This window comes from Osmerus mordax, chromosome 5 (assembly GCF_038355195.1).
Source record: "Osmerus mordax isolate fOsmMor3 chromosome 5, fOsmMor3.pri, whole genome shotgun sequence".
NCBI classification, from domain to species: Eukaryota; Metazoa; Chordata; class Actinopteri; order Osmeriformes; family Osmeridae; genus Osmerus; species Osmerus mordax.
This window is the reverse complement of record NC_090054.1, coordinates 15,536,636-15,561,549: the sequence shown is the minus strand read 5'-3', so window position 1 is coordinate 15,561,549 and position 24,914 is coordinate 15,536,636. Positions and strand designations below refer to the sequence as shown.

The window sequence follows — 24,914 nt, the reverse complement described above, 5'->3', positions numbered from 1 at the left end:
AAGAACCGCTTTGCTTGTCTTGCGCTGCTTATTATACTCCGCCCCTTTCCTAAGCAAAGAGTGCGCTCAGGTTTATTATCTCCGATTTGTATTTCAGGTTGAGAAAATATTTGACATTGTTACAAGTGAATGATATATTGTTACTTTGTAACTGAGTCAAGTTGACTGGTATAAAACGACAAATGCATGACCCAGTTTCTTCCTGCAGGTGCAAACCTCATAAGCCAAGGCTAAACCTATTTTAATCAGTGCCCGTTGGCAAGCTACTTCTATTAGACATTGGGCAGTTATAACCTAAAGATTTAAAATAAAATGTGTAAATTCCAAATATTCGACTTTGCTGTTTTATGCATAGGTCATACATTTAATTCGTATTCACTCTAGTATTAGAGCTTATCCCTGTAATTGATCCAGTTAAGCAATTAAAAGGGTTAATGAGAAAGATTGAGTACATCGGCGACTAACTAGCACTAAGCCAAATATTCTCTTCCCTGTAGATTCAATTCTATTCAAAGCGATTTCTGTCACCATGCCATACTTGAAATATTTCCACAAAATATTGACAGTAGCCCATCATATACCGATGGTTATGGTCTAGGCTTAAACAGATTAAGTGTTGTTTCAAATTATTGTAAATATTATAATGTCATTACATTCTTTTGTTTAAATTTCATGTAGGCCTACACGACTGTTTTTGTCTGACACGTTTTTTTTAATGAAAATGGTTTTGTTGGGCCAGCGATAGCCGGTAGTACTACGATGAATTACACGATTTGAATCAGTGATGAATTAGATGCGTAATGACAAGATCACTGCTATTCAAATTAGACATGAGTTAAAATCTCACTACACTGTAGCCTTGTACATTTGATTCTCGTTTTAAATTCCCAAGAAATGTTTAAAAATATATATAAATATTACGTTTGAAAATGTCTTCAAGAGTCAAATCGTTTATATTTGAGCATAGAATGGGCTGAAGCAGCCGCACATGCTCGTAGATAAGTTCACATAATGTTTTCCCCGGTTGTTTGTAGTCCGCAGTTACTCCCATCGTGTCAGGAGAGTACAGTCACCGAGACAGAGCGGGAATGGCATCCAGGGTCTCCTTCTCACAATACCGACTGGAAGCGGAGATTGAGCGCTACCGAGCAGAATGTCAGTGGGACAAGATACCAGCCCTCATAGAGCAACTCCTAGCCGCACGAATTCACGATGACGGTGAGTTGTGTAGAGTGCACCTGTTGAATTTAAGTTGTGCCTAAAGTTTCACTGAATAGACTGCTGTTCCGCATGGACTTTGCACTGTAAACTCAATGTCAAGAGCCACTGCAACTGCACTACAACACAGTATACATTTTCGTTGCGGCGGTTGCCTACAAATTAGTCTCCATTCAAGTAAAGATTTGTGTGATATCAAAAATAGAAACTCAATGTTCGTGTTGCACAGGCATTGTAAACAGAATTCCTGTTGAACTGGACATGTTCACGCACGTGTTAATACTATTGGTTCTCCTACTCTACAGACCAACACATTATCAGCACTAGGCTGTGTGTTTACCTTGTCTGTTAAGGGTAATGTACTCCCCTCTATCCTTCCCTCACCTTGGTACAGTGAAGGTAAACATGAGGCAAGGTGATAATCTCATGACCTTGATGCTTCACTGTTGTTCTGTCAATAATGACTAAATCAGATGTCATATGACCAATGAGGATAGAGTGGTGAACTGTCTTGAATACTGAAAACTAAAATAAATGTGTGTGCGCATGCGTGCGTGCGTGCATGCCGGTCTTTGTGATGTAGTTAAATCCTAGCTTGCCCAGAGTTGACTCTGCAGGGTGGAGGGACATAGTTGGCCAATAAAAAACAGTGGTTGCAGTGAATGTCAAGGGTGAAAGATTACAAAAGAAACTTTGAAGCTCGAGATTCAAACACAGTGATAGTCTATTTAGCAAAGTTACCGGCTACGCATTTGGCGCTATCCTTCCACCTCCTACTCACTGGTAATCACGGTTGGAGAAATTCCAGTAAACATGACGGAGTGTCAGATATGTTAGGACATAAACAAGACGATAAACACTTGTCACAGTCTGTCTCAGGCCTGGCGTCCGAATCACGCCACCACAGACAGGGAAGGAATGAGTACTGAAGCAAACAGGAAGACCCTTAATAGAGAATGTGTACATAAGTGATTTTTATTACCATCCCACGACTTGAAACTTTGCCTGTTCTCCTTGGTTTTCTCTCTGCTTTCAGACTGGTGGGGAATGATGCTATGAGAGACTTTACTGGCACTGTACTCAGCTGACCTCTGACCCTAAGCTCTCTCTCTCTCTATGTGCTCTTTTCCCGTCATCAACCCATGTACTGACCCCCCCTCTATTAGTTTTACTCTTTGTATGTCTACAGCGTCCTAACTCTGTTTGCCTTCCTCCAGATGACTATGGGTCCCTGGTATTGGCTGAGACCCTGCTGGAGGAGTGCTTACTGGATAATATGAGCCTATTACGGAGCTCCACGGCCCTGATGGACAAGTCGCAGCCCAAACTGTGCCGGGCCAAGGGCCACCTCAACTCAGTCTTGAGCAAGGGTCGACTAGGGGTCAGTGTCTAAACCTCTCCCCCGCCTTTTCCTCCCTCTACGCAAGCACTTCAAACATCTTCCCTCATCTTTCTCAAAGCCTCACTATCTCGCGTCTGTCATGTGTGTGTGTGTGTTTGTGTGTGTGTGTGTGTGTGTGTGTGGGGGGGGGGGGTGTATGTGTGTGTGTCCACAGCCCAGGTATCTGAACGAGGCTCTGCTTCTCATGGCCAAAGTCCACTACGTGCAGGGCCGTTACCGTGACGCCCAGGGAATGTGTGCCAGGGTGGACATCGACGAGCTGACACGGGATGAGCAGCCTGTGTACCACCTGCGCCTGCTCGCTGAGGCTTACGTCATCAAAGGTGCCGCATCAAGCGCTCCCAAAAGGGTTTTTAAGGCAAATCATATTCAATGTGTGTGGTTATGGTGTCATGTGACCATTTGTTTAAGCAAAAACAGATTCCCTAAAGGAACATTGTGTCCCATAGCTGGATGAATAGACAGGGTCAGACATTTATAACTGAGGACTACAGAATGTATCTCAGTGAGGGACTTGGAGGGAGAAAGTAACTGATTCTTGGTATCCTGAAGGGAGGGGCGGTGGGGTCATTCCAAGCCACATAGTGTTTTTTTTCCTATTCTGGTCAAGGTTAAGGTGATGGTTGACTTTACAAAAACAGGCATCTCTCATTGCCTCTTTCTTTCTTTCTCTCTCTCTCTCTCTCTCTCTCTCTCTCTCTCTCTCTCTCTCTCTCTCTCTCTCTCTCTCTCTCTCTCTCTCTCTCTCTCTCTCTCTCTCTCTCTCTCTCTCTCTCTCTCTCTCTCTCTCTCTCTGTCTCTCTCTTTCTCACATAAACACACACAAACACACGCACACACAAATGAACCACTAGACAAACAGGAGCCCAAGCCTTCTGGCATGTTACCACCATGTTTGAACAGACCCCTGCATAAATGTTCTTAATAATCTAGTTACTAATCCCCATGGTAGAAGTTATTATAAGCTTAATAGGACCATGTCCTTGTATGGGTCCAGCAGTGACCCTGTCTTGGCTGTAGAAATGCAATCAGGGAAATGGACTGCAATGTGCCTGGCTGGGAAACCTCTGGAAGAACTTGATTGGGGAGATCAGTATCTTCATACCTCATCTATGTGGGAATGAAGCTGGTTCCAATCCATTGAGCAGCGGTTGATAGTGTTCTATTTCACTTATAATTGAGGGAAAATGAGTTCAGGTTTTTGGTGGTGACATACTAAAATTGGAGCTGGTTCAGAATGACCTTGAACTGCAGTGTCTCAGAAGACTCCTCTATATATAGATGCAATGGAATAATGTTGGTTGTTTTAGGTAGTTTTCCATTCAGATGCTTTTTCAAGGGTGATGGTTGTCACTCTTCTGACTTGTTGGCATGTTTAGTAAAGTGAGATTTTTCCAATCACACAGACAGACACTAACACACACACATCTGCTCTGAGGGAGCACAATAATGACATAAAAAAAGTTCCTCTTCCAGCGAACATAATCACTTGACTTTGTCTGTCATGTGACCTGAGAGGAACACACATGGTTCCTCTCACCACAGTACACTAGGTTCAGTTGAGTGTAACAAGGCATTGTCCACAGCAGCAACCATCCATGCCATAATTGAGTATCAATCCTCATCATCATCATTAGACTCGCCACTTCCTGGTTGATGGCAGGATGTCATCCTCAGCTTGTCTGGTCCGGGGATGATGTATTTGTTTACATATGTCATCATTCCTTCAGCAGAAGGACACTCCCATTTGCTTACTATCCAATTTGAAATTGATAGAATCATTTCAAATTTTAATAATTTGTACCAAGCAATACACGTTAGACATTGTAAACACTAAACACTTGCAAATAAGGATTTGCCAAGAGAAAGAAGAATTGAGCTTAACTCAATCCGGTGAGGAATTTAGTTTAGGAAAGTGTGTTGCAACACTGTGGGAATTATACAGATTTGCTGAAATTAGAGAATGTGAGTGTTATGACATTGTATAGTTTTGGCACCCTCAGGTTTTGTGTGTTTAGTTCAGTGCAGATTGTTTTGACAGAGATACGAGATAGGAATATTTGGTTGATGATGTCTTGTCCATTGGCGACTGGGGTTTATTTGATTGTGGCTGGCGTCTGGCCCTGTTCCTGTCCTGTCCTGTCCGCCCTTCCTGCTGTCTAGGAGGTCTCAGTTCTGTATTTATTTATACCAGTAACCTACTTCCCCTCCATAGACATGTGTCCATGGTCCTGCCTGGCTTACACTCCCATACACAGGAAATGGTATCTACACTAAGGCAGCTAATGCTCTCCCACAGGCTTTTGCATTTCAGTGACAGCGTGTCTGTCTCTCTCTCTCTCTCTCTCTCTCTCTCTCTCTCTCTCTCTCTCTCTCTCTCTCTCTCTCTCTCTCTCTCTCTCTCTCTCTCTCTCTCCTGCTCTCTCTCTCTCTCCTGCTCTCTCTCTCTCCTGCTCTCTCTCTCTCTCTCTCTTCTCAGGTCTGTCTCTGGATCACCAGTCTTCTCCGGTGCTTCTCGTGTCCGTCTGTCGGAGAGGGAGGAGGAGTGTCTGTCCTGCTACCTGAAGGCCTGTGATGCCGGCCTCCTTTACCTGCAGGAGCTCGACAAAGTGTGTGTGTGTTGTGTGTGTGTGGGTGTACATTTGTAGCTGTCTTACCTCACTCACCGTTGTCCCGTAGAATTGGTTGTTGTAAGTGATAATGATAGGCAGCAGTAGGCAGCATGTATTTACTGCTCCACCCTCCTCTTGGCGTGGGTTGGCAGGCTGTGGTCACTCCCGGCTCCAAGATGGCCAAGGCCAGCCTGGCTCCTCCACCGTTGGACATGGACCTGGGCTTCTTCCAACAGGCAGCACTCCAGAGTGCCTACCTGTGTCTGCTGCACAGAGGGTCAGTCTTGAGCTGATGTTCTAGTCGTAGTAACCGATATATAGGATAGTTATTGCTATGGATGTCACTTTTGAGCTATGATAGGTACTAATGTTATGGATATTGCCGAGGCTAAAATGGGGTATTTCTGTGGCAGTTTAGTTTGTGTCCAGCAGGTGTCACTGTGGCTCTTCATAAGACTAGTCAGTGTGTCCAGTGCTGCAGTGATTGTAGATCATGTATTGCAGTAGTTACTTATTCTACTGTAAACTGTAGCCTCGGCAACAGAGGGAGAGCAGTTCTGAACACCACAGAGCAACACTTGGGAATGCGTGTCAACCCTATCTGATATCTGCCACATCTGTTATCTACCTTTCTATGTTTCTATACCTACATACTACCCTTGTTCACACCACAGTCAGTTTCTGTATCCTATTCTTTGTGTTCCAACGTTTATGTGACTTCATACTGCAATGTGCTTGTATGTGTGTGTGTGTGTGTGTGTGTATTTCAGTCACCTGGCTCAGGGTGCCCATCAGCTCCGCAGGGTCCTCAGGGTGGGTCGAGTCTCGGGGCTCCCAACAATTCAGAAAGGTGCTCACCCCCCCCCCCCTCACACACACACACACACAATGTATATATTATGTGGAAGTAATACAAATACTACATTACTCACATTGCACGTGGTCAAACCTAGTACATGTGGAATGTGTGTCAGGGTGCAACGAGGAAGCTAGCTGAGGTGTTGCTCAGCTCGGTCAGTGAGGACAGCTACTGGGCCCCCTCTGGCCCCCCACCCTCCGCTTGGCTCCACAGAGAGGGCTCCGCAGCCCCCAAAGATGCCATCTACCCCTCCTCCAAACCCCCGCAGCGCTACAGCATCGAAGGTACGTTTAGTTCTCTCTCTCTCTCTCTCTCTCTCTCTCTCTCTCTCTCTCTCTCTCTCTCTCTCTCTCTCTCCTCTCTCTCTCTCTCTCTCCTCTCTCTCTCTCTCTCTCTCTCTCTCTCTCTCCTCTCTCTCTCTCTCTCTCTCTCTCTCTCTCTCTCTCTCTCTGCCCTCCAATGCATTTTTATCATCGTACATGTTGAGTCAGGGTAAAACATTCCAGCCGGAACTAAGGACAGGAAAACAGCTAGCGGTAATGCACAGCTGTTTGCAGTTTGCCCTTTCTTGTCCTGCGCACGTCAAAACAAGGACCCAGAAGGTGTCTTGTAATTGTATTGTAGTTAGCCAGTACCATACAGGCACAGGAAGCCTGCTAAAGGAACCAAGAAACCAGAGACAGAGAGAAGGAGGGATGAAGGTGAGAGTGAACAGCAGTAAAGGTGGAGGTGCCCAGAATGAAACCGAGGTACCAAGATAAAGCTTGTAAATAGTTGAGGAGAGAGGGTGGAGGTAAGGTGAACCTACTGGGTGTGTGTATGTGTGGCCAAGCAGGGCTCACTGTGTGTGTGTTTGTGCGTGCGTGTATACTTGTGTGTGTGTGCGTGTGCGCACAGGACACTTGAGAGAGTGCTGTGATACCCCAGAGTGGTCAGGCTGGTATTACAGGTGAGGCTGAAACAGGACACTGCACCGTGATCTCCCCACAGGATGGGGCTCTTACGTGTTTGTGTCACTTCCTGTTTCCCCGCAGCTGCTTCTGCCCACCAGGACGTGGTGGAGGAGGCCGTGCTCCTGCTGCTCATCTCTGAATCCATGGTGAGACCTGTCTGTCTGGCCGGCTGTCTGTCTGTCTTTTCTGAATGACTGTAAATGGACTGCATTTATGTAGCGCTTTTCTACCTTAGCAGCACTCAAAGCACTTTACAATGTTTGCCTCGCATTCACCCATTCATACTCACACTCACACACCGACGGCAGCGAGCTACCATGCAAGGCGCCGGCCTGCCCATCGGGAGCAACTTGAGGTTCAAGAGTCTTGCTCAAGGATACTTCAGCACATGGCCTGGGAGGAATCGGGATCGAACCGCCAACCTTGCGATTAACAGATGACCCTCTCTACCCCTGAGCCACAGCCGCCCAACAGTCTGTCTGACTGTCTGTCTGACTGTCTGTCTGACTGGTTGGCTGATTGTCTATCTGGATGAATGGCTGGCAGTCTGACTGTCTGTTTTTCTGGCTGGCTGACTGGTTGGCTGACTGTCTTTCTGGATGACTGGCTGGCTGGCTGTCTTACTGTCTGTCTTTCTGGATGACTGGCTGGCTGGCTGACTGGCTGTCTGTCTGGCTGCCTGGGTGTCTTTTACCTCTCTCCCTTTATCCCTCTTTCTATTTTGCAATATCTCTCTTTCTGTCTCTTCCTCTGTCTTTCTTGAGAAACTCACATGCCTCATTTCTTGCACTCCTGCGCTCTTCCAGCTTATCCACTGACCGAGATGACATCTCACTACGAGGGTTCCTAGATACAGTCATAATGCATGTTCATGCTTGCCCTGGGCAGGGGTCTTTAGTCTTACTCAGTCACCGTGAGACTCACGCATTTCAACCATTTTTTCACGCTGAGAAGTAATGGATAACAAGCCCTGGCTGAGCCCAGGTCTTTAACCGCACAACTGCAGCACTTGACTCACAGATAATCTAGCAAGGGAAAACAAGTATAGACATCATTCCGAGAATGTTTATAGTAGGGCTTCCAGGTGTGCCTTCCTTCCCTCCCCAGGCTCTCTGACTTCCTCCCTCCTGTCCGTACAAGCTCCCTCCTGAGAGCCCCTGCTCTCCATCTCCCCCCACAGGCCAGCGGAGACGCCGTCATCAGCCGGGCGCCCGACCAAAAGGAGGCGAGGGAGGCCAGTCTGCAGGATGCCACCTCGGTGTACGACCTGCTGAGCATCGGCATGGCCAGGAGGGGGCAGTATGCCATGCTGTCTGAGGTGAGGACGGGCTAGCGCCAACTCGGAATGGCAGAAAGGGAGGTTAGGGGACTGCTTTGCCTTTGCCAACTTTTTAATAAACACCCCTGCAGGGCCCTCTGAGTTAGATTACGTGACTCTCTCTCTCTCTCTCTCTCTCTCTCTCTCTCTGCGATTCCTTCTCTCCTTTTCTGTCGGACGTAATTATCTCTCCCACCATCTTGCTTCTACTCTAACTCTCTCCCTTAAAAGAAATAAAATGTAGTCGTTCCTCTGGCCTTGTTGTCTAGCTCAGTGATGGAGGTGTCCTGCCCATTAACATCCTCACTGGCTACTGGTTATAGCCAGTCAAATCAACCTCTAACCCTTGAACTTTAACCTCCCGAGCCCACAGCAGTCTTGTGGTTTCACCCCGGCTGTGTGTGTGTGTGTGTTCTCCAGTGTTTGGAGCGGGCCATGAAGTTTTCCTTTAATGAGTTCCACCTCTGGCACCAGTTGGGCCTGTCGCTCATGGCGTCTGGGAAGGTGAGATCATCCGCATAACTCTACATTTCATTCTACCACACACGCGCATGCACACACACACCCGCAGACACACACATACACACATGCACGATCATGCAGACACACACACACACACACAACCCTTCCCGGTATAAATAAGCATAAATACCAACTGTCTGTCTAGCCAGTTCAACCTGCCTGATACAGACCTGATTTGGTCTTTATTTGGAGAACAATGGCTGGCGTAGGACGTCGACCACTGAGTGAGTGTCAATCCAATCAATGTAAAACAGGCATAAGTACCTAAAAGGGCCTTAAAACAATTTTTCTGTTGGCCGTGCTACTACCGATATATGCCACACATAGTAGGGATATGAGGAAGTACTCTACTGGATATTCATGGAGCTGACTGAACCAGAGCTGCCACCTGATTGGCTGGAGTGTATGAGTAGTCTGACACAGAAAGATCTGGAATCCTCCGAAGGAGCCAGAATAGTAGGCAGACGCAGGGCCAGATGCCTCGGAGAAGTGTGTGTTGCCGTGTGTGTGTGTGTGTCTGCCCGTGTGCGACTGTGTGTGCGTGGCCGTGCGTGTGACAGGAAAATGGATGTCTCTTGCGGGATGGGGTGACACTGCAGATCAATGGAGGGCTCTAGAAATAGGCTGCTCCCTAGAAGGAGAGGGGGGCCGCCTCGCTGTCGTCAGATCCGCTTCTATTTAGGGTCGTGTGTGTGCATGTGTGTGTGCGTGTGTGTTAAAACGGAGCGCTGCATCTATGATTGACCTATATGAACCATCTTCAGCGTCGTGTCTGTAGATCAGCTCGGCATACGAACAGTAGCAGTGGACGTGCGTGTGTGTGTGTGTGTGTGTGTTTACTGTTCATGTCCTCTGTACGCCTGTGTGATCTATCAGGTGTGCTGCGCTTAAGCAGTAAGCAATGTGTCAGGGTGTGCGTGGCTGTTCTTTTTCTGTGTGTCACTGACTTTTCGGTGTGTGTGTGTGTGTGCATTCCAGGGTGTTGGTGCTGTGTCTGTGCTCAAAGAGTGTGCCAGGATGAGACCCGAGGACCCCTCGCTGCCCCTGTTGGCAGCCAAAGTCTGCATTGGTCAGCTGCACTGGGTGAAGAGGACACACACACACATTATGAACACAATTCACATTGAAACATGTTCATGCAAACAAATGAGAATGTTCGGAAAGCAACTGTATTGCTTCTATACAATTCTACAGTGCACTCCAATACATTTTCACAGTATTTAGACGCCCGCCACACACACACTCTGACACACACACACTCACTGCTCGTGGCGGGTTGATGATCCTGGCAGGGCAAGTAGGGGGGTTGAGAGTCAGATTAGAGGGGCACAGCGATGGCCCAGGCACATCTGTCAGCAGCGGGAGAGATCATAGCCTGCTGGAGACAGTAAGGAGCTTACAGCCGTAATCACAATAGGACACTATGGCCATAGTGCACAGCATTACATAAAGCTGGAGCCACCATTATCCGACCCCAGAGAGAGAGAGAGAGAGAGAGAGAGAGAGAAGAGAGAGAGTGGCGATTGAGGGAAAGAGGAGAAACTCAGGCCACCCATACCGTGACTTCTGGGATCCGCAGGATTGTGGCTGGTGAATGGAGAGATTGGGAGGCCTCTGAGCCTCTGGGCTCCACCAATCCACAGCTGGCGTATGGGAGGCAGCATGGGAGGGTATGTAGTTGATGTTCACAGGGCAGAGATCCTAATCCCTGTCAGATCCAGGGGTCAGGGTCTGCATTATCAACTCTGCAGGGTCTTCCCATGGTGGCTCAGGTCTGAACTCGTACAGGGACGGAGGGAAGAGAGAGAGAAGGAGAGGGACGGAGAGGGAGAGAAGAGGGGAAGAGATGTCAGAGAAAGTGAAGGATGTGGCAGGCTATACAGGGTTTGGCGTTTTTTTTTTTTTTTTTTGGAAAGCAGCTGTCCTGCTGTTTCTGCTGATGACCCCCTAACCCCCAAGCCCCCCTCCCCGCCCCCCCTCCCCACATACCACACAGAGCGACACACTTATTACCTCTGCTCAGCTCCGACACACACTGCCGGCAGCCCGCTGAGTTTGTGTTTATTAGAAAGTTTGTGTGTTCTGTCCTTCAACTAGCACTGTGGCCGCCCTTCAACTGACTCTACTTCATCTGGCCCCACTCTAACCCACACCAGCGTTGTCACACCATTCGATAGCATTGATTCAGCCTTCAGACAATGTCATCGATCAACACATGTCTCATACACTGTCTCACTGTTGTGGTGCTCAACAGACGGTTACACAATTACAGTCAATCAGATCCAAGTCTGGAATGATAACCCCTTTTTTAATGTGGGTGTGTGTGTGTGTGCATGTGTGTGGTACATGCCTGCGTGTGTGCATGTGTGTGTGTGTGTGTGTCAGCTGGAGGAGGCGGAGGCCCTTGTCCCAGAGTGTGGTGTCGATGGGGGAGGAGGCAGCAGAGTTCCTCCCCAGAGCCTACCTGGCCCTGGGCCTGTGCTGCAGCCTGCAGGCTTCTGACGGTGAGGGAGACCCCGCCCCCCCCACACACACACACTCAAATACCCCCCCCGAGGCATCCCACTCCAAGCTGACACTCTTTTACAAGTAGACAAACCCCCCCCCAGACCCCCCCATAATAATCTGATCCTCTTCCTATGGTCATATACTTATCCTTTTATCTCCTCCGGCACCCTGCATCATTTGACCCCCCCCCCCCCCCCATAGTTGTACCCCACATTTTTGAGTCCACCACCCTTATATATTATCTTCAGCCCGGCAAAGTTGACTGACACCCGCCTATGAATATGATATGAGACACTGGTAAGAGTTGCCTAACTGTATGTGAGTTGTCTAGGCTTTACCTAAAGGATGTTATTACACTGGGGATGGATTATGATTCTGTCTAAACCTTAATCCCCCTCTCTATTTCTGTCTTTCCCTCTCTCTCTCTCCCTTTCTCTCTGTCTGACTACAATGTCTCTCTCTCTCTATAATGGCCCTCTCTCTCCAGCCACCCTGAAAGCTGACCGGGATGAGTTCAACAAACGAGCACTACAAGCTCTCCATAAGTAGGTGCCCCCCTCCCTCTCTACAGCAGCTCATGTCTAACATGACCTTGTGTGTTTGTGGCTGCATAAATGATGCGAGTAAACCTTCAGTTGTGTGTGTGTGTGTTCTGTCTCTCCTCTCCACCACAGAGCTCATGCACTGGACCCCCAGGATCCTCAGGTAGCTCTCTACCTGTCCCTCCAACTGGCTCTCGTTCGACAGGTCAGCAACACACACACACACACTCCTCACTCCGCACTGCCCTACATTATGTCCTCCATTTTCTGTTGTGGTCACTGTGTCGTTATTGGAGTTTCTATCCTGGCCAGTCAGTGTGTGTGTGTGTGTGCCTGCATGTGTGTGTGTGTGCAGCTAGCGGCAGCCATGGAACCTCTGCAGGCGGCGCTGTCTCTGCGTGGCGACGACCTGCACTCCCTCCACCTGTTGGCCCTCCTCCTCAGTGCCCAGAAGCACCTCCAGCACGCCCTGGACACCCTCACCCTGGCCCTCAGCCAGCACCCCGACAACTTCAAGTAGGACACACATACACGCTCCTCACCTCACTTCCGTCCTACACACAGTTCCCTCTTATGTCTTTCCTGACCTACTTCAGATATACTGTGAGAGAGAACGACCACAATTCATCTGGTTCCTTCTGTCAGTGTGGTCGATGCTGTGCCAGGTGCCCCGGCGCAGTCCCAGTCAATCAGTGGCGAGTGGGCATGCTTCTGTGACAGCCTCTCTCCTTCCTCACTTGTGTGTGTGTGTGTGTGACTGTGTAAGACTAGCTCCGGGGTGTGTGTCACCTAGCCAGGTGCTGTAAGACTCAACTCCAGACCCAGACCTCTCGGTGGGGATAGGATGTCTCCGCACAGCAGCAAAGGGTCACACACACACACACACGCACACACACACACACACTCCTTATTTAGACGTGCCAAACCGGGTGTCTGCATTGCGGTGCTTCCACCCTCACACGTTGTGTGTGAGCTCCGACAGTGTGCTGCTCGACCCAATGATGATGTACAGACACAACAGACACATACTGTACTCATACACACACACACACACACACACTCACGCAAATGCATCCATACGGATGTTTTGGTTGCCTTGCTATTCAGAATCATTCAATGTGCATCGCTATCTGTCACTGTTGGTTACCAGCACCGTTATTATAAATACAAGTGTTTGTTTCGCTGCCACTTTACCCGATTACTTCCCAATCATTTGACGAGCACCCAGATACACATTTCACTGCCTGGCCATTTGGGGTCACTGTTGGACTCCCCGGTCTCCAAGCGGGGAGAGGAAGGAGCACAAGCAGCCAGAGAAAACAGCTTGGAACTCAGAGGACCCGGTCGAGAAAGGAGGAAGGGAGGGATGGGATGGAGGAAGTGATGAGATGTGGAGTTGGAGAAAAGCAAATGTTCCTTTTGCATTTCATTGAGGATTATTTACATCTTTGGTAGCGTTGGAAATGGTCATATCGCTTTCTCTCTCTGCCTCTCTGTCTCTGACTCTCTCTGTATCTTACTCTCTCTGTTTCTATCTCTCTCTCTCTCTCACTCCCAGACCACAGACATGCACACACAAAACACAAAAACACAACTCGCGGCTCCATTGAGACACTTGACTGCTTTGACCCATTTAAGAGCTATTTGACGTGCTCAGCCAATCACAGCCCACTCTGCGCTAGGAATCCCCATCACCCCGGTAACCATGAGGTCATATGGGTAGAGAATCAACATCAGTTGTTGTTTTAGGCCGTTGTTATTGAGAGAGGGAGAGTATAGCACATAGCACGTCCTGATCAGGGAAGCGTGCTCACGTTTGTCTGTGTAAGCGTGTGTGGAGCGTGTTTGGAGCATGTTTATGTCAGGAGATTGAATAGGGCAGCGTTGGATTCTAGGTATCCCCAGACGGCATTCTGTTTGTGTGTGCACTCTCTCTCTCTCTCTCTCTCTCTCTCTCTCTCTCTCTCTCTCTCTCTCTCTCTCTCTCTCTCTCTCTCTCTCTCTCTCTCTCTCTCTCTCCCTCTCTCTCATCTCTTTCTCTGTGCGCTTGAGAGTGTGTATGTGTGTGTGTGCCTGTGTGCTTGTGATGCTTGTTAGCAATGGGATCTCTGCGCCACAGCCGTTGCAGACTGTCAACGTGTTGAAGCGCAAGAAATACTTGTTCATTCCCTCAGTTCTCTCGCTCTCCCCTTCCCTCCCGTTCTCTCCCCCTCTTTATCTCCATCTCTCCGTCTCTCTCTTTTCTTTGAAATTGTAATCAGGCAGTAAACAGGCATGCATGTCAACGTGAAAAGGGATTCTATAGAGGCAGCTGAGAGGAGAGAAAAAGAGAGGAGAGGAGAGGGGGAAGGGAGGATAGGGGAAGACACGGGAAGAGAGGATTTGAGAGAGAGGGAGGGAGGGTTTGAGAGAGGGAGAGTTTGAAAGAGAGGGATGGAGGGTTATAGAAAGAAAGGGAGGGTTTGAGGGAGGGGGAGGGAAAGATGGAGGGGTTGAGAGAAGAAGGGAGAGAGAGACAAAGTGTGAGCATGGGGCTGCAGTTTGTACTAAAGAGAATGATTAATCCCAGCCTTTGATTCTGCATTCATCTGACGGGATGTTGCAGAACGAGCAAGTGAGCGTGCGTGCGCGTGTGTGTGTGCATGTATAAGCGTGTTTTTGCGTGTGCGTGCGCACGCGCGCGTGTGTGTGTGTGTGCGTGGAGTGAGTACACTTCTCTGTGGGAGTGAGCCATGAGTAATAGATGGGCCACTTTTTCAAGTGAGCATTATGTTCTATTTATATATGGAGTTTAGAGCAGGGCTCAGAGCTGCTGGCAGGAGAGAGGGTTACCTCAGCAGCCTGCTCACCTGCTGCCTCAACAGGAACACTCGCCTCGCATGACGGAGACCGACAGTGGAGAGAGAGGTGCCGGGGAGAGAGAGTGAGAGCGAAAGAAACAGAGACATCCGAAAATATCGGGTGACATCCGAGATATCAGGAAAAAAATGAGAGATGTGCAGAGAAAGGGATAAGAAGGTGAGATGGAAAGATATGGGGGGGGGGGGGGGGGGGGCGTTGGCTTAAGCACGTTACGTCAGTCGCACTGTATCTGCAACTGAATGTCAGTGTAAGTTGACATAAAACTGGAATTCACGTTGAAAACAGAGAACTCCAGAGCAACTTCCTTCGAGCAGCATCACTCCTCTCCTCTCATACTGTACAGGATGCCCGCAAATAACCAACAGAACAACACCTCAACACACGGTTTCACACCCAGTTTCACACACACAACACCTCTAAACAGCACCCGCTAGCTAGCAGACGCAAAAACACACACAAACACACCCGACAGGCGTGTCCTTAACGCCCCAATCCCTCAGCAGCGGTTGTCATCCTCCTGTCAGACGATCCAGCAGGAAACCCCCCCAACCCACTCCCCCCCCCCCTCTCTCTTTCTGTCTTTTTCTTTCTTTTCTTCATTCCTTCTTCCTCCCCCCCGCAGGCCCCCAGCCCCTGAGCCGGTAACGAGCCACATTTCACCAGGAGTTTGTCCCCCGGCGCGGGCCCATCTCGCTGCGCTATTGATCCATCTCTCCCTCCCTCCGTCTCTCCCTCGCTTCCTCTCTCTCTCTCTCTGACAGGAGATTGCAGAATAATTGGAGGAGCCTTACACTGAGGATCGGACAGGCGGAAGGCGTCAGATTTAGGGGTGGTCTCTCTCGTCTCTCTCTCTCTCTCTCTCTCTCTCTCTCTCTCTCTCTCTCTCTTGCTTCTTCTGTCTCTCCTCTCGCTCTCTCTCTAGCTGTCTCTGTTCTCTCTCTCTCTCATCTCTCTCTCTCTCTCTCTCTCTCTCTCTCCTCTCTCTCTCTCCTCCTCTCTTGCTTCTTCTGTCTCTCTCTCGCTCTCTCTCCTAGCTTCTCTCTCTCTCTCTCTCTCTCTCTCTCTCTCTCTCTCTCTCTCCTCTCTCTCTCTCTCTCTCTCTCTCTCTCCTCTCTCTCTCTCTCTCTCTCTCTCTCAGTGCTCATGGATGAGTGATGCCCTGACAGAGTGCCTCTTCTGAGAAGCCCCTCTGGCGCACACATACTCACACAACTCTAGCACCGTGGTCCCTTTGTTGAGCAGAGCTGCTGTCCCCACCGATCCTCCTACAGTACATCACACATTGTCATCCATGGTGCCCACACCAGCGAGGCCTGACCATAGACAGGACAGGATGCCAGGCATGAGACACACTGATCATGATCACATCTATGTAGGATGGGTTTTAGCTTCTGGGGGGCTGACATTGTTGTATATCCAGTGTATTATATTATATTTTGAAATGAGGTGTGTATGTTTGTGTGTTTGTGTGTACGTGTGTGTGTGTGTACGTGTCTGTGTGTGGTTGCTCCAGTCTGCTGTTTACTAAGGTGAAGCTGGAGGAGGCTCTGTTTGGGCCGAGTGTTGCCCTTCAGACCTGTGAAGACATGCTGCAGCTATGGCAACAACGATACGACGTGAACCGTGTCAGGTGTGTGTGTCGGTAATAAGTTGACATAGAGGTGTGTGTGTGTGTGCGTGTGTGTTTATGTGCAAGCATATCAAATCGTTACACAAGGTCTTTTTGTCTGTCAAGCATGTTAGTTTGTGTGTGTGTGTGTGTCTGTCTTCTCTGCCTGCCCAAGTCCATTACTGTAACCATTACAGAAATTGATTTTGTGTATGTGGGTGTTTGTGTGTGTGGTCAGTGGGGGATGTCTAGTATGTGGTTTATTGATTAGCTGTGGTGTACTGTTACAGCGAGGGGGATGACAACAGTAGTGTACCACCAGCGGAGCCTGCACCACCGACCGTACGCAAGACCAGCCTCGTTCACCTCTACCTGCCTGACTTCCTAGAGGCAGACACTGGTAACCGCTGCACTAGCTAGTGTACACTCTACGCACCACAGCACGCTAACTAGACCAATGTTGTAGATAAATAGAGGTGTGTCATTGATATATTGTATCTTAAAAACAGAGATTGGACTGGTTTGTATTTGTTTTGTGTGAAGTCTTACACCAGGCCTTTTACAATACATTACTGCCAATGTGTGTTCTAGAGATTTGGTGTATAGGTGTGTGTGTGTGTGTGTGTGTGTGTGTGTGCGAGCTCTCTGTCTAACCACACTCTCTTGCTTAGGTTCTCAGAGCAGCCATTCTGTAGCAGCCTCTCGGTTGGAGCAGGCCATGTCAGAGGTGTCGGCCATCAGCTCCGCCCAGCGCCAAGGTCCTGCCTACATCTGGACCACCCTGGAGCGCATCTGGCTGCAGGCAGGTGAGAGGAGGGAACGAGGGAACGAGAAAATGTGCACCCAAAACACAAGTGGATGGGACCGGGGAGTGGGTTAACATACTGCACCGAGCAGCAATCAACTTACCAGTGTTTGACATGGGGTCGTGTCCCCGAGGCCAGACTTTAATAGGAGGTTATTTTTGCCAATGAACCCGTGACCCTAAACAGTTCCCTGCTGAGAATATTCGGAATCAAGCCTGAAAAAAGTAAACCCTTCACCACAGAAGAGCTCACTGCTCTGTCCTGGGCTTGTAGACTGTGGAGATGGTGCTCCGTAACCCAGGCCAAAGACAGCCAGGGTTCAGAGGGACTGGACTGTGTGACCTAGGGGTGTGTCTCCTCCTCCTCTCCTCCTCTCCTTTCTTTTCCTGCATTCCTTCTGTCGCGGGTCACTTCCTGCCTCCAATCTCACATCCTCATCACCCAAATAGCAGAACACACACACAAGCAGACACACACACACGCACGCACGCACGCACGCACGCCCACCCACACACATGCAGAGCCACAACCATGAAACTGATGTATAACCACAGAATTCACAGGAATACACAGGCACCCGTGAATTCCAGTTATTCTGCAATTCTATGAAAGCTCTAGCTGAAGAACAAGAAAAACTAGTTTATGTAACTGGATCTGTTTTCCCTCAAATGAAAATGGAAAAAATGGCTTTTCATTTGTGTCAGTGGTTCATAGAACAATTACGGAATCTCCTGTGTGTGTTTTACATGCACGCACGCACTCTTAACAAGAGCTGTATGCAGGCTTGTGACCATCTGACCAGTTTCTCATAGTCGGTGCGTCAATCGTTGTCCAGTCCAGTCCTCCCAAGCGACGGCGCTCTCACTGACTCCGGTCACCATTGGTCATCGCTGACCAGAGGGAGGGTGCAGTAGGCAATCCTGAGACTGGCCTGTGATTGGCCCGTGAGGTGCTCGTGTGTGTGTTGGCCTGGGGTTTGTCTTGGGCCCCAGCAGAGGCTGAAGCAGCCAGCTTGCAATGCCCTTATTTAGGCAACAGGCTCATTACTTCCCAGGCACTGCATTCTGGCTGGCCCTCTGTCTCTGTGTTTGTGTGTGTGTGTTCTCCCTTTACAATGTGTTACGCTCAAGATAATGATGTGAACAACACAGCATTAGCAGGCATAGGAATGCCTTTTTTTTCTGGCCCTACTGTGTCTCTTCCTTAAATACCACTAAACGAATCACGTCAAACAGGCTGTGCGCCAATGATTCTCTTATCTCTTCACTTTCTCTCCCATCCTTTCACCACCCCCCACCTCTCCCTCCACCCTCTCTCCTCTCCCTCGCTATCTCCATCCCCCTACTCTCTCTACCCCCTACTCTCTCTCTCTCTCTCTCTCTCTCTCTCTCTCTCTCTCTCTCTCTCTCTCTCTCTCTCTCTCTCATGGTAGGGGAGTTGTTCCTGGCGGAGGGGCGTGGGAAGGAGGCCCAGTGCTGCATGGCGGAGGCAGGCTCCCTGTTCCCGGCCTCCCCCAGCGTGCTGCTGCTGCGGGGCCGACTGGCCCACCTTCGGGGGAACCTGGACGAGGCCAAGGGGCTGTACGACGAGGCCCTGGCCATCCACCCCACCGGAATCAGCATCCTGGTGCACCTGGTGAGAGGCACTCACACACAAACACACTAACACACACGCCATCAACACATACATAATGCATGGTCACGCAGAGACTCGGTAAAAGACACAGGCTTGGTGGAGGTAAATGCGTACACACACACTAACACACACACACACACACACACACACACACACACACATGCACCTAGACTATGACACCTGCCTGTCTGTTGCTAATAAAGAATGGTCTAAAATGGGTATTGTCCTTAAAGTGCCTCAGATTAAGACAAACTGACAAATTCACACTTCTCTGCTCTCTTCAGATCTGGCTCTCCCACTCTCTCTCACTCCTCTCATCTGGTCTGATCTCTCTCTCACTCCTCTCATCTGGACTGATCTCTCTCTCTCGCTCTCTCTCTGTTTCTCTGTCTCTCTTTCTGCCTGTCTTTCTCTTTGTCTCTATCTCGCTATCTCTCTGTCTCTCGCTCTCTATCCCTCTGTCTCTCTCTCACACACACACCCTCTCATCTTCTGTTGAAATCTCTCTTTCTTCCACTCCTCCGCTCCCTAGATTGCCCTTTCTCTTCCTCTCTTCTCATCCTCCTGCTGATCCTCCAGATTAACCACAGCAGCTTTCCCCTCTGACCTCTCTCTGTTGTCATGGCGAAGAGAGACCACGGAGGGATATTCCTCAAATCCAAGACTCCCACTCTTCCGCACACAGACTCCCGTCGCCATAGTGACCATAGATCTCTCGTGCACCGGTAAATGCTTCTGGCCGCAGTGTTACCACATAAGGCCGGCGCCTGACTCGAGTGTGTGTGTGTGTGTGCGTCTTTGTGTGTACGTACTGTGTGTGTGCGCACACACTCCCCATGGGGTAGGAGAGAAGTGCTCTCTTCCATATTTGGCCTGTGGGAGTATCAATCCCTGGGGGTGAGGATTTGAAACACGGCCAGCTGGCACTGTTTTCTACGGGCCAGTCATAGGACAGATGTGCGTGCGTGTGTGTGTGCGTGTGCATGTGTGTGTGTGTGTGCATATACGTGCCTGTGGAAGACTGCGTGCCAGGGTGTGTGTCTGTCCTGCTGTGTAAGTGGAACAGCGTGTCATTTGGAGTGTGTCCCATCCTGATGTCCATGTGTTCCTCGGCCCTGTTATCTCTGACGAGGGCAGAGGCATTCAGATCCCTGAGTGTGTGAGTGAGCTCCCTCCCAGCTGCCCCTCGCTTCTCTAAGCCCGGGCTGCCTAACCTTAGCAACAATGCTTCTATTGTCCAATCCAGTTCATCCCAGCCCAGCTCAGCCTAGCCCAGGCTAACCTATTCCAGGCAAGCCCAGCCCAGGTAAGCTCAGCCTAGCCCAGTTTATCATAGCCAGCCCAGTCTAAACCAGCCCAGCCCAAGCAAACCAAGCCCAGCCTAGCCCAGTCTAAACTCAGCCCAGTCTCACCCAGCCCAGCTAAGCCCAGCCCAGTCTAACCCAGCCCAGCTAAGCCCAGCCCAGTCTAACCCAGCCCAGCTAAGGCCAGCCCAGTCTATCCCAGCCCAGGAGCCTGGGAGGAGGCAGTCTGAGATAGATACAGTATGTCGAACCCCATCCATGTCATGAATAATGCATCACTTTCTCACTTTTTTGACGGACAAAAGAGTTTGTACTCCCTCTCTCTTAATCACTTTCTGTATGTGTGCACAGTGTGGCACGCTGTTTGTGTGTATGTGTGTGTGTGTGTGGTGTGTGTGTGCGTGATATGAGAGGCTGTAGTGTGAGCAGTGAGTCATAGCCGTGACCAGCTGGTTGGGGTATTTTTGGCCAGGAAGGGGAGGGTGGAGGATGGCTGGGAAGCCAGTGGAGTTTGTGTGTGTGCCTGTATCTGTGTGTGTGCACATGTGTGTATGTAGAGAGAGCTGTGGCCTTGCCTGGCCCTGCCTAGCCTATTCTCCCTCTTGGCTGTAGTGTTAAATGATTCTAACCACTCTCAACATCCTCCACATTCCATCACCTCTGCTCTGTGCTCCATACAGGCTGCTGTGAGTCAGACACACACACACACACATACATGCACACCAACACACACACACTTGGGAGGCTCCACTCACACATATACACTGATACAGAACGTCTTCATCGGTGTCTCTCAAATGCATGCATGTTCACTCATACTGAACATTCATACACACACATAAAGACTTATAGAATTTATCGCAGTTCAAATGATCAAATGTCTCCCCCATCTCTTTACCTCTCTATTTCTCTTTCTCTCTTTTTCTTTCTGTCCTTCTCTCTCTCCCTCTCTCTCTCTCTCTCTCTCTCTCTCTCTCTATCTGTCTCTCTGTCTCTCTCCCTGGATGGGGGTGGCTGCCAGCTGATTAGATAATGCAAATACATTATTTATAACACTTCGCTTCTTCTCCGCGCTTTATGAGATTGCCTAGCAACCAGGGAAATATATTCTATTGAGCAAGCCCTCTGATAACCGGAAAGACAGAGAGAGAGAGAGAGAGAGAGAGAGAGAGAGAGAGAGAGAGAGAGAGAGAGAGAGAGAGAGAGAGAGAGAGAGAGAGAGGGAGAGAGATACAGAGAGAGAAAAAGACAGGGGGAGATAGAAAGCAACGCCCATATGTGCTCATCTTTTCTTCTCTCTAGTCTCTTTCTCTCTCCCACTCTCCTTGCAATTCTTCTTCTTCATCTCTTTCCTCTACCTTCTCTCTCTCCATCTTTTCCCCTCTCACACTCAACTTCCATCTTCACCTCCCTCCTCCTTCTCGCCATATCTAAATGGTGGGTGTGGTGGCGACTGATTGGATTAGTGTATTTGTTATTGACTGTCGTAAAGTCTCTTCTATCTTGGGCGGTGCTGAGCTGAGAGAATGTCAGGAGCAGGGCCACAGCTAGGTTAGAACCAGGGACTGCGCCCAGGATAGGGGTTGAACCAGAACCAGAGCTTAGAGCAGGGGCAGAACCAAGGTGAGGGGCAGGTGTAGGCTGGGAGACAGCCTGCTCCCACCTCTCATATGCTAATCTTGATTTTCTGGACACCTCCTCGTGTGACTTCCTGTTGTATTGGTAGTCATGTTGATAAGTAAGTGTTGAGGTCTGATTGGTTGTTCTTACAAGATGATGGTTGGGTAGAAGAGGGAATGTAGAGCTTTGTTCTCTAGCTTCTCCTCTCAAGCTGCTACTTCTCCTCGCTCTCTTCTTCCAGCAGTTTCTCTCTCCCATTTACAATAATCACAGTAAACTGGGTAAGATTTAATACCTTCATTTTGAAACATGTTTGCCTTGTAATTGATTTCATTCATTTTATCTTATTACATATCATTTTCATTTCAATTTCCTTAAATCATTCTTGCTCTAAGTAAACCCCGGGTCAAAAAACGGCAAGATTCCAGCATATATGGTTACCACACTGTCCAGTTTGCCTCTCTTCCAGTTGATCAAGGGTCAAGGGACATCGTTTTGGTTGTTTGGCCAATATAAAACCAGCTACACGGGTATGGAGGGATGACAATCAGGTTCGTCAGGGTAGCTCCTCCCATGTTCAGTGCTGGGATAACACCCCCGTGTTGATGGGATTAGAAGGCTCAGGTTGGGGTCAGCCTCTCGGCCTCTGGGGTCACAGCCCGGACACAGCTACCCTTGGCAGGGGCCGGACACGGGGTTAGGGCCGGGTCAGACACACTACCAAATGGGCACTCTACCTGACTGTCTGCCTTCTGCTGCATGTGTGTGTGTATGCGTGTGTGTGCTGGTCTGTCTATATTTCCCTATGTCCCTGTCCGGCATTCTGTGTCTGTCTCTGCCTCTCCCTGCCCTTTTCTTCCTCAGAAATAAGAAGAGAAACAAGAGTTAGTGTTGGTTCTCTTGTGTTTACGTCTGTAGTCTGAAGTCCGGGAGTTTATTTGATTGAACTACTGACCCGACCAGAGGAGTTTTCCGTGGATACCAGCAGCGTGATTGGTACAGAGGAACAGCAGTCTGGAGGGAAGAAGTATGTGTGTTTGTGTGTGTGTTTGTGCGTGCGTGCACGCGTGTGTGTGCGTGTGTGAGTGAGTGAAGGTGGTCCATCCGTGGTGGCGCGTATTTAGGCCAGTCGGGGTTGAAGAATGTAACCCAGCAGAGTGTCTCCAGAGAAGCTATCCCATCACTCTCGCTGTGTAAGCCGCTGCCGACAGGAAGCCACAGGGATGACAGAGAATACATCAGAGAGGATGTTCGAGCCTCGGCAATACCGGAGCAGTTTGCACACACTTGTAACGCGTGTCTTCGTTTGTCTGCGCTCCACCTTAGATCTCTCCGTTTCTTGTCCATAGAAGAAGAGAGGAAGGATGGAGGGGGTAGAGTAGAGGAAGGGCCTAGAGAGAGAGAGATGAGCAGAGAGAGAGAGAGGGGGGGGGGGACTGAGAGACAGAGGGTGCATCCTCATTGGAGGCTGCGTCGGAGCCCCCAGACAGCTCGGTGAATTTCAGCCCAATTAATCTGAAGCTTGTGAGCAGAGCCTGCATAACAAGACTCGTCTGTCTGACCTCAGGCAAGCTCGCGCTCTGGAGGCCATGTGTGTGTGTGTGTGTGTGTGTGTGACATCTCTGGGCTTCATGCCGTTGGTCAGTTGCGTGATCCTCTATCCTGCTTGACTCTGGAGACACACACTGAGAGAAGCTCCAAACAGACATGTCACGCTGCGCTGACCACTGCCCCCTCACACACACACACACACAGTGTCACAGCAGCACACACACACACTGTTAAAGCTGCACACACAGTTCCATCCACTCATGCACACACTTTCCTCTCTCGCTCGGACTCCGCCCCGACTCCCGCTCACACATAGACACGCATATACACAGATACACACACAGACAAATACACACACACAAACATAGACAAATACACACACACAAACAAACACTGAGACAAATACACACACAGACACACACTGACACACACACGGGTAAGCTCTTCATGGCATGCACACACCCTCCTCTCTGGGAGTGCCCTTGGCTCTAATCACCAAACACGCCAGTGCAAATGAACTGTTTGGACCAATAAGAGCTTTAACTAGCAACATCTCATCTCTGTAAGACGCTGGACGTGGCAGTCCCTGTGTGTGTGTGTGTGTGTGTGTGCGCGCATGTTTTTATTTGTAGTGTCTGCATGTGTGCATGTGGGGCCTTCCCGACACGTAATGTTTGTCCAAGGCAGGGTTCACTAGGGTCTTTTTCCACAACACAAAGCCAAAGCTCTCTCTAGCCTTTATCATCTTCTCTCCAATTGTTCTGGTCAGAGCGTCCTTTGTAACCAACAACATATGGTTGAGTGGTGAAGAGAACAATGAAGAGAACATCAGAACTCCTTTCCTGTCTTATTTACTCTCGAGACAACCCCCCCAACCGCCCACGAACCCTTCCTAAACTGGGCCAGTTGCCTGACATTCTGTGCTCCAGACTGACACCCTGCCCTTCCCCTCAGGGTCAGCTGCTGGTGCAGACGGGGCGGGCGGGCCTGGGGGAGAAGGTTCTGCGAGACGCCGTGCAGGCCCAGAGCACGGCCCACGAGGCGTGGAGCGGCCTGGGGGAGGCCCTGCAGACCCAGGGGAACAGCCAGGCCCCCGACTGCTTCCTCACTGCTCTGGAGCTGGAGGCCTCCTGCCCCATACGGCCCTTCTCCATCATCCCCCGCGAGCTCTGAGCAGGGGGGAGGGGGAGGGGGAGGAGGAGGGCCCGGCCGGCGGAGGATAGGGGATGGGGGGTGGGTGGATGGGCATGGAGGTGGGGGGTGGAAGCGGGTGGGTGAATGGAGTTGGGTATTTCTGGATGGGGGTGGGGTGGAGGGGGGGGGGGGCTGGAGGCAATCTGGAGCTGCGATGTGGATGGGGTGCATGTCTCACATTAGCATATTCATTTTCACATGCATACCTACATTAACACACGCACACACACACACACACAAACACTGATTCATTTTAATCACACAAGCATGTACCATACCAACTCTTTCTTTCTCTGTTTCTCTCTCTTTGATCTCCGTCTCTCTCTTGCACATGCTCATACACACACTCCCCGCCCCCCCCACACACACACACTCACACACCACACCATGAGATCTAAT

General features: G+C 49.7%; 1 protein-coding gene across 1 annotated transcript; it reads left to right on the top strand.

Annotated features, from left to right (window-relative positions):
- Positions 1-1,073: 1,073 nt before the first annotated feature.
- ttc7a (tetratricopeptide repeat domain 7A) lies at positions 1,074-24,494 on the top strand. Its single transcript, XM_067236375.1, is given in 23 exon segments — positions 1,074-1,218; positions 2,436-2,599; positions 2,775-2,943; positions 5,100-5,120; positions 5,123-5,229; positions 5,385-5,509; positions 6,003-6,048; positions 6,050-6,082; positions 6,207-6,375; positions 7,126-7,190; positions 8,225-8,362; positions 8,783-8,866; positions 9,863-9,967; positions 11,270-11,287; positions 11,289-11,388; positions 11,880-11,937; positions 12,067-12,139; positions 12,290-12,450; positions 16,310-16,426; positions 16,696-16,805; positions 17,077-17,211; positions 18,644-18,846; positions 24,276-24,494. Coding segments are annotated over 23 exon segments (2,550 nt in total). The 5' UTR covers positions 1,074-1,088.
- The last annotated feature ends 420 nt before the right edge of the window (positions 24,495-24,914 follow it).